At 34.1% G+C, this 17,960-nt stretch overlaps 1 protein-coding gene across 3 annotated transcripts in view; it reads right to left on the reverse strand.

Moving 5' to 3' along the window:
• Positions 1-285: 285 nt before the first annotated feature.
• The window catches only part of LOC144962755 (uncharacterized), a 32,562-nt gene continuing 14,887 nt past the window's right edge, over positions 286-17,960 (reverse strand). For all 3 annotated transcript variants that reach the window (XM_078895982.1, XM_078895981.1, XM_078895983.1), the window contains exons 4-13: positions 16,012-16,828; positions 14,789-14,867; positions 11,332-11,536; positions 10,456-10,608; positions 9,266-9,533; positions 7,606-7,737; positions 5,317-5,423; positions 2,825-2,934; positions 1,763-1,841; positions 286-759 (exon numbers count right to left, since the gene is read on the reverse strand). In XM_078895982.1, coding sequence (XP_078752108.1) covers positions 634-759; positions 1,763-1,841; positions 2,825-2,934; positions 5,317-5,423; positions 7,606-7,737; positions 9,266-9,533; positions 10,456-10,608; positions 11,332-11,536; positions 14,789-14,867; positions 16,012-16,828 — 2,076 coding nt within the window. In that variant the 3' untranslated portion in view covers positions 286-633. The remainder of the gene's footprint in view (positions 760-1,762; positions 1,842-2,824; positions 2,935-5,316; positions 5,424-7,605; positions 7,738-9,265; positions 9,534-10,455; positions 10,609-11,331; positions 11,537-14,788; positions 14,868-16,011; positions 16,829-17,960) is intronic.

Here is a 17,960-nt window from a genome sequence, read left to right on the forward strand (position 1 = left end):
AACATACTCCTTTCATATGTATCTAATCACTTCATTATCATTGTTACTCTCAATATGTTTGGATTCACTACACCCTCTTCCTGTTCCACCCTTCGATATTAAAGTCAGTCTGCTAGCTTGACAACTCTGCGTCCAGTGTCTTATATTTCTAACTTAAGAAGCCTTATTCACACCAGTCACCCGCTGTCTTCCTTTTCCAGTCTGTGCAATTGTGGTGTTGGCCAAACCCAAGTGCAGTGATTGAAGTGTTTGCCTACCCCCCACCCCCACCCACCCATCACCCTCATCTTTGTTTAATATCACCGGGCATTATTACGTGTGGCCACCTTCCCGAATTTTTGAAGAAAAATAGAGAGCGAAAAGGGAAGGTGCTCTCAAGTTGTTTCGGTTTAAAGAAAGTCCTGCTTAGAAGTATTTCGGTTCATCGTAAGAATTAGTACAAAGATAATGAAGAAACTAGTACAATTTATTAAATTCTTTGCGGTCTAAGGTATTTTTCGGTTTAGCTTCTTTCAGTTTAAAGTAATTTTACTGTATATTTAAAAATTTCTGTTGTAGATAGTTTTTACAAAATAATTTTTCAAATGATATAATATATTGACAAGGTCACACAGAGCCATATTATGGAGGATCTCAGCATTCCTCAGATTCCTGACCAAGAACTAAGTCACCAAAGTAGGCTGTTATAGTCTTTAATTTCTTGTTGAGGAAGTTCTGCTCTATTTCAACTTTTCCATTCTTACCAGCCAGAGCTGTCAGCTGAAAGAAAAATGAAAGAAGAAAAACGTAATCTAAATTCTTTAAAAATCACAATAAAAGAAGAAAGTGGAACAGGACAAAATATGCATTGGACTATGACTAAACAAACTCTTAATCGTCTGTTGTCTCTACAAATTTAACTTGTGGTAAAAATAGTTTATATCCCTGTATTTTTAAAAATATGATATTATCTTACATCTACAGAACGTGTCTACACTCTAGTATAATGAGAATTTTCAGCTTCATATGACGATACAGATCGCTCCTTTTAAAAACCAAATATTTACAAATAACACTTAGGGAACCAATTTTTCTTTCAAACCTGATTGATCTCTTACACCAATTTAAGCAGTCTGGAAGTCTCTATTATATTTAGTGAATGGATCGTTTCTCCATCAAGACATGCATGAATGAAATTTTATTTGCCACTCGAGACCATCAGAGTAGCTGGATGCAGTGGTTAAACATTTGCCATTGCATTGGAAGGCCATCAACCAATTTGTTAACAATGTGAAACAATCAATAGTTGTAATGAGTAAAAACCATCTAAGTTTTGATTTAGATTTTTCCCTAATAGGTATTTTGGGCAGTTTGCATTACATTTTTTCATGAGTTTAAAGTCCGCCATTTGGAAGTAGCTAAAATGGGGTTAAACGAAACAGTGAAATTTATTGCTCAGCCAGTCAGTCACAATTGACTACCTTTCTGAACTTGACAGGTTGGGGGAAATAAAATTACCAAAGGCTGAGTGATAATAGCTACACAGTGACGTGTTCAGACATCAAAAGTCTAGAAGAGCATCGCTTAACCATAATCACCAAAAGTCATCCATTGATAACATAAGCCACCTGTGTGCTATGTGTAGCCCTGTGGAACATTCCCAATTATTGTTAAAAGCCTTATAATACTTAGGACTTACAGGTCTATAGACTATCGAGTATTAATGAACATTATCTGATGATAACACATAATAATATCATGCTTATTAAAAAGAATACTATACCTGTTCTGAGTCTGCATTGCGAGGAAGAAAGAAGGAAACATTGTGGGTAATCTGTCTTGAGAGTGTCATAAGATCTGAAGTGCTGTAGTCAAGGTACATAATGAGATAAAACGAAAGTTTAAAAGCGGGAACAGAGAAAAGATGGAGGAGAAAGAGAAGAGGAAAAGATACAGTGGTTGTAGTAGTAACAATAGTAGTAGTAGTAGTAGTAGTAGTAGTAGTAGTAGTAGTAGTAGTAGTAGTAGTAGTAGTAGTAGTAGTAATAGTAGAAAATAATAAAAAGTAAAATAGACAAATTAGAACAAATTAATGTTAAAATGTCAGTTACTATGTCCTACCACTTTTGGTTAATATCAAATCACGTTATAAACAAGTCTACAGCAACACATGTTTATTCCCCTTAAAACAGAATTAAGTTTTCGGGAATTAATCACTGAGAATATAAACAAAAACAAACAAAACCCAAGAATGATTTTAAAAAATTTATAAAAAAAAAAATTGAGCTTTATATAGCGCACTATCCCCTAAATGTGCTCAAAGCGCTTTACCTGGGGCCCCTGGTCAACCGAAACATTGAACATGTAGGAACATGATGTCTGTTAGGCGATATTACAATTTTTCGGACAAAGACAACGCTGTTAACGACCAGGTACTCATTTTACACCTGAATACGCTGAGAGAATGTGAGTAAAGAGCCTTTTCCAAGGACTCAACTATGCGCCCAGCACGAGGCTCGAACCCAGGACCTTCCGATCCGAAAGCGAATGTCATACCACTAGACTACATAGCCGCATGATAGTCCTGTAGGTTTTAATAAATTTTTCAGTAAATCACTAAACAGATTTCATAATGTTACATAGTATCCACTATTTCTTTCATTAATTCGTTAAATAGACTTACGATAATCTTAAAGGCTCCATTAAAACTTTTAAGAAATCACTAACAAGACAATTCATAATCTGAAAGGTTTCGCTAAAAAACTTAATTGAAAATAAATAATAATTACAGTAATTACAGACAACATCAATCATTTGATTTTAGAATTATGATATAAAAGGATATGCCTTGAAGCCTGCCATGACATCCAAGTCATAGACATCTTTGTTCAGATATTCAGGACCACCCCACGGAGGACTTAGAAATACTACATCTGCCTTAAGAGTTGGAGCCAACTGCACACCGTGGAAAATAAAGAAACATGGAATTTAAAAAATAATAAAATGACTAGTTCAGACCTTCCTCATAACTTTGAGTAATCAAAAAGCTGAAAATGAGGAATCAACTTACCATAAACAGGTTTTATAGGTCGTTTGATTTATCATTTTCCATTGCTCCGAGAAAAAAAAAGGTCTTCTCACTCATTCTAACTATATTATATTCCAACAGTATATAATCTTATTTGATGGCTTCATGCTCCCAAAGCAGGCAGTTTTAGCCTTTACCACAAGAGCGTTACTAATTTGTGTTAAAAAAAACAAAACAAAAAAGAAAAAAAAAACCTCCTATGACTGGAATTACCAGTTGTGAATGTGGAATTGAGGAATGAGTGGTCGCTTATAGAATGATTCTTCAAAATGCGAAAAGGAAGAAAGCTCTGCTGATTAAGAAGGGGGAAAATGTAAGTGGTTATGATTAACTTTGCTGACATGTAAATAAAAATCATATACTAAATCTGAAGTGAGTGGTCCAAAATCTAAAACTTTTACTCAAGTAAAATGAAAGTCCTTTCCAGTGATGTTTTGGTGGAAGACATCATTCGGTACAATTTCTACAGATTGATGCAAGACAGTCAACGCTCTGATAATATACCTTTATTTTTCTTACCATCTGTCCACCTCCCAGGACTTGAGTAGTTGGATCACTTTGATCTAGTGGAAAGTACTCTGTATTAAACCAGCATCCTATCTGAAACCTGAAATCATTACTGTTCATTTAATGCTGAAGGAACTGAAATAAAATGTCAGCTCTAAATACAGCTATTTCAAGACATTAGATTAGCTTGATAGTTGAGATTACCTGAATTGAAATTCAGCTCCTCCCTTTTATATATAATTTAAAAACATAATGAATAGCTTCATAACTTTTAGAAATAAAAATAGATGATATCAAATGATAAAAGGGATCATTTCACCTTCAGTTGCAAGGAATACCAAAAAATGATTCAACATCACTTTCCCGATTCTCTTTGCACCAATTAATGACTTTTTGATACTGCGGTTTGACATCAAAGAAAGATTGTCTTCAAACTTATACTGAAATAATTTGATTGAAAAAAAGCGGTGTTACCATGAGAGAAATGAGATGCTAGGAAAAGATTCTATATTCCAATGTATCATTCATCATTTTGACATTTGATCTTTTTGACCTCTACTGTCCACATCCTTTGTTCCTGATTTATTTTCTCTTATTGATTAAAGATAAAAAAATAACTTGATATCATTATCTATGTAGTGTTGAGTACAGGTAAAACATCCAGCTCACTTTAAGATTAAGACAAAGGATCTGAGTTCAAATCTCTATCTCGGAACCTGGCTTTAGTCCTTGGGAATCACTCTCTTCCCGTGTTTTCTCTGTACAGGATTCTTGTCCAAAAGTATTATACTGGTGCTTAAACAGACAGCACACGTCTACGTAGTGTTTCACCAAGACAATTTTAGCTGCAATACATTGCATCCTAACAAAAAATTTATTCCACTGTGATGACATTTCCAAAGATGAAAAAAAGAAAAGAAAAACAACCCAAACTCAACACAGACTGTGTTATTAGTTTGTGGCAAGTGTGCAGTTTGTTTTTGTGCCTTAATAAGCATAAGGGGGGTTAGGGATGCTTGCATGTCACACATACACACACAGAGAGAGAGAGAGAGAGAGAGAGAGAGAGAGAGAGAGAGAGAGAGAGAGAGAGAGAGAGAGAGAGAGAGACAGACAGAGAGAGAGAGAGAGAGAATATGTGTGTGTGTGTGAGAGAGATAGAGAGGGGGGAAGAGGGACTGTCAATGGTTTTATCTGATGTGATGCACGGCAATCAGATACACTGTGGAAACACTATTTGCGAAATTCAATGATAATTAATTTGACATTTCACAAAGGCTGAAAGGGTTTATTGCAAAGCAGTCTGAATGATTTCGATTTTGAAGTGCAGTAACAAGATTGTGATTCCAGGATTGATTGAGTAGCATACCAATGAATCAAATGTTTGAATCAGATGACTTCTATATTATTGAAAGGTAATTTGATAAAAAATTATGGTAGTCTGTTATAAACACTTTGAAAAAAATTGGTTTATAAGGTAAAGGATCATGATATAAGAAGAGTGTTTTTGACAAAACATTATTTTACAAGAGCAGCGAATATTTCATGAAGTAGTGGGCTATTACAAGCTGGGCTATTAGGCTGTGACCACTATGCAACATTTTTTCATATTCTTGAAGTAATTCTTCAAAATGTATATTTTAAAATATAAAATTATTGGAAATGCAAAAAGTTTAAAATTTCCTAAACCAAACTTAAGTTATTCTTTAATCAATGAAGAGACAAAAATAAATACAGCTCACCTTCAAAAAGTCTCCACAGATAAATTCAATTCTGTCAGCCACTCCATACACTTTTGCATTGTTTTGGGCCATGGCAAGGCGAGTTTGATCAATGTCAATTGCTATTACTGAAACAGAGAAAAGAACACATTTTCACATTTCCAATAACACCCTAACAAATTTGAATATTTTCTTTATTTGTGCTTCAAATGGAACCAACTTTAAAAGGATTAAGTAAAACCTTGCTCCTGACATTTGATTTACAAAATAATATATTGTATCAATAAAAACGGAATATTGCAACAATTCATTGGATAGAGTAGACCAGAATAAACTGTATAGAAGATCACATTTAAATGAAGACTTCAAAAACAGGTAAATTTGAGCTGGATAGAAAGAACAGACTTTATTTTCCTACTAGGTCTCAAGTGGTTTCCAATAGAATGATTCATGGTTGTCTAGTTTAGAAGAGGGCCATGTCCATCTCTGAACCACAAGATAAATCCCACTCAATCAATATGCGGCAATGATTGATCATTTTTAGTGTCCAGTCGAAATCAACATATTGAACATGAGATGGGATGTTCAATAGCTTGAAAAAAACTTAACCAGCCCTGATCCGTGATTTCTGCTACTACACAATAGCCCTGAACACATATATTCCGTGACAGACTATAGTGCTCAAACTGCTGTTTGCTTGTTGAATCGCTAACTAGTAAAAGAAACAGACTGTAACTTTATTATCCACGAATGAATGAAAAAATGTTTTCCACGGTTCACTACTACTATGTCATTGTAGTTCCTTTTTATTATTTATTTGCTTAATTATTTTCAGAAATTCGTTAGTAAATGGCAATTCTCAAAGTAAATGTCAAGAAATGGATAAATAAAGTTCAATATGCCACGCAATAGTAATGTCTTAAAAGACAGTCAAACATCTGATATCAAGAGGATAATATGGTTACAACGGTGCTAGAGGTAATTATAAGTAGTTACTAATCTGCTTGCAACAAAAGGGGTATCTTCACTCACTGGTTTTAAAATAGAATATTACTTGGATAACTTCTCAAGATAACACCACCACTGGTGAGAATAACTGACCACATGCTTACCAATTTCCAAATTATATTGTTTGATGATGTGGTGGTGGTGGTTGAGTAGGAATTATGGTGTGTCGTGGTGAAGGTTGTGGTAGTAGGAATTATGACGTGGTGGTGGTTGTAGTACTGGTGGTAAGAAAGATGATGTGGTGGCGGTGGTGGTGGTTGGAATGATGATATGGCGGTTTTAATTGTAGTGGTGGTGGTGGTAGTTGTAGTAGTGGTGGCAGGACTGATGATGATATGGTGGTGGTTGTTGTAGTAGTGGTGATTGTAAGAGGAGTGGTGATAGAGATAATGATGAGGTGGTAGAGATGATGTGATGGTGATGGTTGTAGTAGTGGTGATAGGAATGATGATAATGATGATGATGTACATGATCGCATAAACTAGGGTCATTATTTTTTTCAAACTTCCGGGACAAATCTGGAAATCCCGGGACATTAGGAGAATCGTCTGTTTGCTGCAAGTGTTTCATCCTGATCAATGCTCGTCTCGGATAGTATATAAAGCTACAATTTTTTACTACACATAATAATAGCAATATTATTATTAATTTTACATATTCTATTATACTGCATAACTTCCTAGACATTTTACTGTAAGACTCCTATTACATCTCTTTCCCCAATTTTTTCCTTTTCCTCATTTGAGAGACCGTTTTCAAAATGCTTTCATGCTTTTGATCTTACACAACTCTTTCTGTCTTTCCACGTCCGTTTAGATCTAGTAATGATTGTTATACACAAAAAAAAAAAAAAAAAAAAAAAAAAAAAATGAGGGATATCTTGAACACATTTTTAAAAAACTGAATGTTTGAAATTAGGTTAAAAACCCAGGGCTCTGACATCTAACTAGTCAGTCAGTCCCAGGGCTGAAAGTGACAGATTAACTCATTGACAATGTGTCAGGTGGGCTAAGTTATGCTTGCAGACGCATCAAACATACAGATTCAACAGGTTTTTAATTTATTTTGCTGTCACTGAGCCTTTCTACTTGATATGAAATTGAAGAATAAAAAAATATTGAACACTGTTTTCATCATCATAAATTTGATAGTCTTTGCATATAATTATATTGGCATAATTAAGGTTGAAGGACAACTGGAGTTTTATTGCATGAGGGTAAAACAGCACATTAAAAAAGAGTAAAACTTTATTAAATCTTAATAAATAAATTCTTCAGGATAATTTGGAAGAATCCCAAATACCTTTGTTACACGTGAAAGCAAACTGAATAGCATTTCCCCCTGCTCCACAGAAAGCATCTACGACTACATCACATTGACAACGTTCAGCAATGTGGGCTGCTATTGCTTCAGGAGTAACAGAAAACCAACTTTCTGAAAAGGATGAAAAAAAATAATTTATTAAGATAAATTTAACTTTCATAACTTTCAAAAGAACAATGGCCTTCAGAGAATCAGTGATCAAAATGAAAGACATATATTTATATCATTTTCATAGTCTATTGAAATAATGCTGTAGCACAGGAGAAAAAAAAACCTGGGTAAATATAAACTCGGGCATGCAAAAACACTTTGGCAAAAACCATGCTGTATAAATCATTCTCAAGATGGAGATGATTTGTCAATGGCCTGTGCTCCTGCCGCAGTGAAAGGTCTAAGAAAGTATATTGTCCAATGGTGTAAATTAAAAAACAAAAAACAACACAGAAATTGCAGACTTGCTAACTTTTAATAGATATGATGAAAATGGGTGGTTGTTGTGACTGTGGAGGAGGTGACGATCATGATGTCGACGATGATGATGGCATAACTAGACTTTTTGAAATCCCCGTTTTTTTCCCCCTACGATTTTTCTATTGTAAATGGACTTGTTATAATGAGAAAGAGTGATCCGGAGACTGGGAATAATGAAAACTAGATCTAAAATAAAAAGCAAAAATGCACAGTCATTATCAACAAACATCACAATTACACACAATGCAAAGCGAAGCAATTGGTATCGGCAGTGCTACAACAGCAATAGAATAGTTTTTACTATCAGTAAGGCTAATAACATGAAGATAAGGGACTTTGCCATGATGAACAGGAATAACCCAGCTTGCCTATTATTGGACGAGTTCGAGAGTCACATCAATGCCCCTATCGGCACCGCTCATTAGCATCACACCACGATCACTTACATCTTTTTACGTCATAGTGTGTCAGTTCCTACTGTCAACTTGTCTGTCAGTTTCAATAAAAAATTTGCAGCACTTTTTGTCAAAATCAAATTGTCAATAGTCATCACATCTAATTTCAACTCGATAACAATAACATTATTATAACTTCTCAAAATCAAAAAAGAAAGACTGACTATTGAGATTTAAGTCTCCATCATAGAAGAAGTGAAGAATGAGACAATGATTGATGAGATATGTTGATGCTTTAAAATGAAGCCCAGCACTGTGTACACTATTTTGAAGGATTATCAACATATTTAAAAGGCCAAAATAAGATGATGTGGTTCTTTCCCTTGGAAAAATCGGTTATAACGAGAGTTCCGGAATAACGAGAATTTATGCTTGGAACAGAATTTCTCCACTGTAGTACAATACTTAAATCCATGCAAATTACACTACATAAATGATGTAATTATTCACATTTATGACTTAGCCACTGGACCAAAAAGACCCATTAGTGAAAGAGAAAAAAAGTTTTAAAAATTCATTAATTTTGTTTGTTCCATACAAAGAAAACTAAATTACAATCAGGTTGCAAATGATTGAGGAAAGTATATTTTCAATTTCAGCAATTCATCTATTCATTTATAGACAGTAAATGAATAAGTACATTGGATAAGTCAATTTGAACCGCAAGAGAAAGTAAAAGGTATCACAACATTTCAAACAAAGGCACCTCATACCTCTATCCAGCTGAATGCCTTCATCAAATCTGTTAAACAATCGATATCTTTGGAACCAATATTTTTGCAAAATAGGATCATCAGCAATATGGTCAGGGATTGGTAAGATAGGCCTCGTTTTTCTTTTCTTCTTTTTATTACGTTTTGTTTTGTTGGACCCCGCTTCTGCCTGACTCAACTCTTCGACATTCCCTGGTGAATATTCTTTGTCAAACTGGTTGAAATCTATATCCTCTTCTGAACTGCCAGTTCCAAAAAAGTTGTCAACCTAAAATGTGAGTAGGAAAATATATTATGTAAGGTAAAATTTTAATACAATTGCCATATAGAGTGGCCTACATATTTCATCTTATCGTGCCTTTGTCTGTCATCTGCATTTTTTGCGGCCGCAAATATCAGGGTGATCCGCAAATTTTGGCAAATTTCCCAAAATTGGCAAATCGTGGCAAATTTTGGAAAAGTGGCGAATCGCGTGGCAAATTTTGGGGAAAAAAAGAAGCGAAAACTAAATAACGAAAAAAAAGTGCGAAACTTGAGAAATGTTGCAGCTTTGCCTGTGGGCCCTGGGCCCACAGAATTCTGTGCATGGGCCCAAACCAAGGGAAGCTACTCTCTACGGATAATGATCCTTTAAAATCTTTGTAACAACGCTATTGTGTAAATTAATAAATGTAGCCTCCTTAAATGTAATAAATTGTCTTTTATATATTTTTTTTTCTGTATCGCGTGTTAATTTTTACTGAAACGCTTAGTTCTCCTCGGCAAATTTTTTAGCAAATTTTGGCAAATTTCTTGGCAAATTTTGGGGGTTTTTTGGGCAAATTTTAGGTCCCAATTTGGCAAAAAATGCAGATGACAGCTTTGTAATATGGAACAAACAATACGGGTTTACTTTTTAATAATAGGATGTAGGTACATCAAAATGTAGTTTGTTAAATGATGCAAGCATAGAAATGAAGTTTAAAACATCTGTCATGAGGGGGTCAAGCTGGTTCATTTGTTAAATATTATAGCCAGTCCTTAACCCCCCACTCCAAAACACAATATTTTAGCCAGCAAAAATGCTACATCATGGAAAAGGGATTTAATTTTTAAAAATTATTGTATGGGCAAAATAACAAATTGAATCAGGGATGCATTGGCTAAAGTATTTAGTACGATGTTATGGTATACCCTAATGTGACCATCACCTTTTTGGTTACGACAGTGTCAGTATTCCCATCATCATCAAAAATGATATGTTTTGAAGTTTGTCCACAAATGTGCTCCTGTATAGTTTCATGCTTAGATTTGTCAAGAACAAAATCTTCATCAGAACCGCCAGCCCCAAAACAAGTGTCAATCTTAAGGAGAAATAAAGAGAAAACTAAGTTTAATTCTTACCAATCCAGAAAAAAAGCAAATTATCTTTTAATCAATAATTTGATTATGTTACAGGAAATGCTATATACCAGGTGACACACATAACAATACAAAAACAAAACAAATAAAAAATTATATTAATTATGGTAGTGTCTTGAAAATTTCAGGTTCTGTAGATGAGTTCTGTACTTAAATAACTTGAAAGTTTCATAGCAGTTGGAAAATTACAAACAAGGTGGAGCACATTTTTTAAAAGTTGCCATATTTTGCCTTTACACATTCTTGTGTCAATACAAAACAGAGATTTTGAAAGTTTGATGTCGGTAACTGAGAGAAAAAAAAAAAAAAAAACAGAATTGAAACACATATTTAACCTAGGGCTAGGGAAAGCTTCAGACATTCGGCTGAAAACTTATGGTACTAGATGTATTAATACTGATTTATTTTGAAGCAGAATACTTTAAAAGTTTGTTTTTGTTTTTAAGAGTTTTACGGCGCTTGCAACACATTAAGGTCATATCAGCGCCAGTAAAAAAGAAGAAAATGGGATAGTCAAAAGTTCTAGAATTACAATTAAAGCAACCAAGGAAAGGCAAGACAAAGGGGAAACTTTAAAAGTAATGAGTTTTAAAATCAGGCAGATTCTAACTTGGAGTCCAAACAAAAATGTAACCTGCAAATAATTAGTGGTCATATTAACAAACCTTTTTTGTAATTACAGTATCAGCATTTCCCTCGTCATCAAATATAATGTGCTTGGCAGGATGCCCATTTGTTTCAGTTTCTTGACTGTTGTTGATAACATTAGGGCTCTTGCCATAGTCGAGTCGTAACCGTTTTGATTCCTTCAAAATATTCTTCCTTTTATAGGTTACTGTACCATGGACAACCTTTCGTTTCCTTGCATCTCTTTATGAAGAATAAAAAAATGGAACAAAACTCTTCTTTCAAAACAAATTAAATACATTGAAAACAAACAGATTGAACCCTATGTTCACATATTTACAGGTCTGATAACCAAACGCAATTATCGGCTTGATTTACCATTTGTAAAGGACAATATTATGTGTTGGTTTGAGAGTATTTCCATTACATCAATGAGACCATAACATTTTGGGTTATCAGACCTGCAAATAAGCACACACTGGTTGAACCAAATCAGCAATCAATATTTTTAAGAGAGGAAATCAAAACCAGATTTATCTATATATGTGATGAAGATTGACGCAACTTGGCGTAGTGGGGTGGTATTGACATAATATCTATCTATTGGTTTTAAACTGGTCGAGATAACTATAGAATATTGTTGGGTTATTGGTTGCTCTGACATTTTCAGGGATGCCGTACCATGCGTGAATGGTACTGGGGAAGAACCACTGATTGTGCCCATTGATTCTGGAATATGGCAGTGTATATGCATTTTCTATTCTTCTGTGGTTTTTCAATGTGTTAATAGGGATGGAGGTGGTTCCCTGACAGTCCTTGAATGACATATTCAGCTTTTGCGTCTTTCTCCGTTCAATAAGTGGAGTCCAGTTTAAATGCTCCATCATGTCTTTTACACTGTGTTGTCGGTTGTAGTCACTACAGACAAATTGACAGACCCTTCTTTGAATCATGTCTATCTCATTGATCAATGTTGATTTATTGGGTCCAATATGCTGCTGTTGTATTCTAAACCAGGTCTTACAAATACTTTGTGGCTTTTCTTTCACTCTTGTGGGACATGATGATAGGTTATGACATAGAAAGCTAAGGGTGTTATTGGCTTTACTGCATATCTTCTCAATATGTGGGTTCCATCTTAACTTGTCAATTTTGTAATCAGCCTTTGTTTCAGTTTTCAATTTTTCACTGTGGATTGTGTAGTCATTGTCAATTATCCTCCTTTAGTTGGTTATTCTGATGACTTGACAATCTTTGGGATGGAACTTGCTTTCCCATTTTTGTAGGTTTTATGATGTCCGGTTGTAGAAAGATCCATCTTTCTCTGATTTTTTTTGTCGGTATAATAGACTTTCATCTGCAAACAACTGAATCTTTGAGCCTGGGTATATTCAGTCTGGCATACCATTGATATAAACAAGAAAAAGTAGTGGTCTGAGTACTGTTCCTTGTAATAGTCTTGATAGCACTGGCATTGGTGACGATATTTGTTTTCAACCATTACTTTCTGTGTGCGGCCGGTGAGAAATGGTTCAACCGATAAGTATAAATTGCCTGAAATGCCATAGTTTTTTCAATAGGCTTTTTTGATGAACTTTGTTTAATGCCTTGCTAAAATCAAGCAGGATTGCATTGGTTTGGCCTTCTAAATTTAAGGTGTTTACAAAGTTGCTACAAAGTGTCTTGTTTTGTTCGAAGTGCTTCGTGACATTGTAGTGAATTATATGTTCTAGTAGTTTGCATGATATTGACGCTAGGGACACAAGTGTGTAGTTTTCTAGGTCGGTCCTTTCTCCCTTTTTAAAGATTGAGTGTTATTTGCGCATGTTTCCAGTCATCTAAAATTTCTCCATGGTTCAATAATGTCTGGAACAAGAATGTATAAATTGGAGCAAGTTCTTTTGCAAACATCTTGATGCACTTTGCGGACAGTCTTTCGGTCCTGTTGCTTTATTTTCATTCAGGTTTTGCATCAGTTTTAGTACGCCTTGTTCTGTTACTTCAATCTCCTCCATTTGTTCAATTTGCTTGCTTGACAGCTTGCAGTTAGACATACTGTTTGGGTTGGAAAATACAGATGAAAATTAATGGTTTAAGACATTTGCTTTTGGGCTGCTGTTTTAATTTCTTTATACACTTTGATGTTTTTCTCGGATGGACATTCCTTGATTTTTATGTACCACCTTTTCTTTTTTCTCAACAACCTTTTGGTTACTGTGTCAATCCAAGGCTGATTATTTCGTCTTGTGGTGAGTTTTGTTGGGACATTTTCATTGATGATTGTAAGCGCATTCCTTTTCATACATTCCCACATTTTATTGATTCCTATTGGTTTATAATGATGTCTTAAAAAATAGCAGCAAAATCTTCAAATTTCAGATTTTATGTGTGGGATGCCAGCATTCTTCCATAGAAGTACCTCTCGTTTTGGTTTCTTGAGTCTAGGCAGACTGGTTTGGAATTCTACTATTGTGATATCATGGTCACCAATGCCTGGTATCACATCTAAGGTCTGCATCACGTTGGGTAAATTGGAGAATAATAGGCCGAGAATGAATCTATCCCTAGTATTTTGGTCTATGATCTGATGCATGTTCAAGTTTCTGAAAGTTTCAATGAAAAGTTCATTTGTCTCTGTGTTGCTTTGTACGTTTTTTGATGTTCCTTCAGTCGAATTGATATATCAGGTAAGTAAAAGTCCCCGCCAAGGAGAACCAAATGGTCTGCTGTCGTTATGTAGTTTGCAAAAAAACCCAGATTCTTCTGTGTTTTCATAATTCAATTGTTTGCTGGTAATAATTTTGTTAACAGCTATAAGCATGCCACCTCCTTGTTTTGGTTTCCTACCGTTCTATATAAATTATATTCAGTGAATTTTTCATGTTTGGTTTTAACCATGTTTTTGATCCAATGATAATGTCTGGTCTTTCTTTGTCTACTGTTGCTGCTATTATTTCTCATTTATCTAAAATACTTTGAAAATTCAATATCATTAATTTTCACAAAGGTTTAAAATCTGACGTGTGTTTATTTCTGTTGATTCCATGATAATTCAATTCATTCGCCAAGACTTTGGTCAATGTAATTATGTTGCTACTGCTATTGTTTATTTGCAGAGTTCACGACTGCTATAAATAAATTTAATGCTCGGTGGCATTGGAGATACAGATATTAATAAGTTGAAATATGAAAATTCAAGACGGTTTAACTTAAAATGAAGACACTTACCGATTCAAAATATGTTATACGTTAGAAAATACAATAATTAGTTGATTCACACTTTCATTCTAGTACAAAAATTTAAAAACATTACTTTCAATTCATCTTGATTAACAACTAAATATCAATCTTATTATGGTGGAACAAACTAGATGAAGAAGTTCTAACATAAAATCAATTATATTTCACAATTACTCCCCCCCCCCCCCCCCCCCCCTCTCCCATACCATATATAATAAAGAATTTTGAGCAATAAAGTAATGCATATGTACTTACCTTTCATCTCCTTTCAAAATGGCCAGGCCAAGCATTTCTAATGTTCCAGTTATGTCTTTTTTCTGTGTTGTACTATTTGCTGTTTACATGCAATTAACAAAAGTAAGTTATGGATGTTATGAAATAAAATAATAAAAATAATAATAATAACATTTTTATTCATCCTAGAAAAGGCAATTTGTGTATAGAAGTGTGTGTGTTAAAAATATCGACCGTCTTGATACAAATAAATTATGTGGTTACAAGGCCTTCAAATGGCGACATACAACAGTATAAATTTACACAGATAATAAGATATATAAAATGAATAAATAAATAATCAAATAAATAAATAAATAATGTAAAAATACAGAACTATGTATGCAATGTAAAATCAAAATAGTCCAAATAAATTTAAACTAATTGTATACATTATAAAATAGTTTTAAGTAGCTTAAAGTCACCAATCTCTAAAATGTTCATGTATTTCTAGAGACACATAACAGTCAAAATAAATAGTCTTTGCACATAAAAGAGCCCCAGTGCATTTCTATCTTAAGTAATGCCTTATATAAAAGACAAAAACGACGTTTCTATTCTTCAGTTGTTTATTTTTTATTTCTGTAATAAGGAAAACCTTTGCTGCCCACTGCACTTTTAAAATTCTGTTTCCATCTAAATCAGAGATGAAATAGATTATTTTTTAAATAACTTGGAAGATTTGAATTCGAATTTTTAAGATGGAATTTTGGTGAGTTTAATTAGAATCCATCATATATAAACATTTCAAAGATAATATCTGTATATCCTTTTATACTTAATAAAAATATGCAAGTAACACAATTTGAGGTTGTAGACCCAAACCGTTTATTTTGCCTATGTAAACATTTTACCTATTTAACTATCTTAATCCTTGATAAAAAATCAATCATTTCAATTAAAATAAATATTTTGTAAAGTCTCTGCCCAAGATACATTTACATGTAAAATGTAAAGAGAAGTATTTCAGCACCAAAAGGCCTAGGCAGTTGGAATTTATTCCAGTGAATTAGATTGCCTTGAAACTTGCAAACCATCCCTGTGGAAGCATTTTAAAAATAACTGATCTAAAAAAAAATCAAAATCAACCATTAAATGCCCTTTGAACGAGAGCCCCCCCCCCCCCCCCCCCCCCCCCCCCCCCATTCCAAAGAACAAAACTCAAACAAATAAACAGTTGAAAAGTGAGTTGATTGATAACTTACACTTTGATTCATTGTCAGCCTCACTCAGATCATGGTCATCGTCTTCATCACAATAATAATCTTCTGTCCCTTCCTGCAAACCTTCATGCTGCTGCACATATGGCTGAACGAGGGCTATCAAATCATTATCCAGGGAAGACACATCAAACTCCTCATCAGGATTTTCCCGACACCATGAGGAAAATGTTTCTTTCACATGCCAGTATATCTGATTGTTTAAATCTTCATGAGTTCCTTTCAACATGTCAATAATTTCTTCATGACTATAATATGACCCATCATCTTGGTAGTTGTCCCCATAATATGTCTCCTTATCCTCATTGACTCCCAATTGTGAATTACTGCTACAACTGTTCTCTTCTTTCTCATGGGAAGAAGAATAATATCCATGATCACTGTTGACAGCTGAATAACTAGGTGCAGCATTTGATTGTCTTTCTGTAGCAACGTCTGAACTTTCTCCTCCTAGTTTATGTGGACCATCATTATTTGACTCACAGTGACATTGTTTCTTATCAGACTCATCAGCCCTATGTTTTTGTCCATCTCTAGGATTGTCTGAAGATTCATTAAATTCATCTTGATCAGTAATGGCACCAGTTGATGGTGATGGATTTGAATCTGCTGTTTCTGTAGTGTCATTGTCAACACAAGAAATATCAATGTGAACAGTAGGGGGTATTGAACCGGTGATTTGATCATAATACCCTGCATAATCTGGGTATATTGAGAGAAATGACTTGTATACCAAGAATTCACCATGTTGGTCCCAGAAGTCTGTAAATTTATGTCGAATTTCTTTCTCTGAGATCTTGTTCTAAAAAATTGCAGCAAACAAAAAAGAAATAAAATAAAAATGTAAGTGGAAATGGTTTGATATTAAGTAAAAAATATTTTAAAAGAGTCGTTTGAAATGAAGTAGAAAATAGATAAATAAAACAAAATAATATGACCTAAGCATCGTACACCAGCAATGAATTAACATGAATAAAAATCACAATGATTAAACGTAAAAAATCAAATGGTTGTGGGTGTGGCTTCTATCTACCAACATAACTACTTCTATGGTAATGGTAGACATTTAAAATATATGATTTGATAAAATGTGTAAAATATTAGGGATTATATGCCCAAGAAGAACACCTGCCCATACATACACACATACCATACCCCACAAAAAAAAACACAAAAAAAAAAAAAAAAAAACAAAGGAAAAACCCAACTATACCATGTCTTTTTTTTTTGAATAACTGTGTCTTCAAAAGTCTTTTAAAGTTATGAAGGCTAGTCTGGAAGTGAGCCTCCTGGTCCAAATTTGCTGAAAGATCTTTCATCAAAACGTTCTAATTGTTTTTTTGTTTTTTTTTGGATGATAAGCAGTTTGAATTTTTGGGATCTGAGTGGGTGGGATGGTTTATATGGGACCAGTGATGGACTATCAGCTAATTCTTGGAGCTATTTCATTCTAAATCTAGTTGTCCCAAGAACCAATATTGCTGTAGTTTTAATTTCTGTTAGTTTTTAAAAAATTATGTGTCAATGTGGCCTGCATAAAGGGAGTTTCAGCAGTCCAACCTAGAAATAACTATAGACATTACAGGGTTCCTACACCAATTCCATTTTGAAATTCAAGGAGTTTTCAAGATGATTTTTAAAAATTCAAGGATCTTTGTTCCTGTTTGTGTTAAATTTCTAAGCTGATTCTTTCGTTTATTTGGATTATTTCTTATAAAAGAAGAAGAAGAAGAAGAAGAAGAAGAAGAAGAAGAAGAAGAAGAAGAAGAAGAAGAAGAAGAAGAAGAAGAAGAAGAAGAAGAAGAAAAAGAAGAAGAAGAAGAAGAAGAAGAAGACGTGCAGTCGTGTGTGAAGGAGGAAAAAGAAAAAAAATTTAAACAATCACGGTCGTGAGGAAAGGAAACTTCTGCTGAGAGCAGTCAATCACTGTTCGA

The sequence above is a fragment of the Berghia stephanieae genome, chromosome 1, assembly GCF_034508935.2.
Source record: "Berghia stephanieae isolate SIO BIC M18660-M18661 chromosome 1, UCSD_Bste_1.3, whole genome shotgun sequence".
Lineage (NCBI taxonomy): Eukaryota > Metazoa > Mollusca > Gastropoda > Nudibranchia > Aeolidiidae > Berghia > Berghia stephanieae.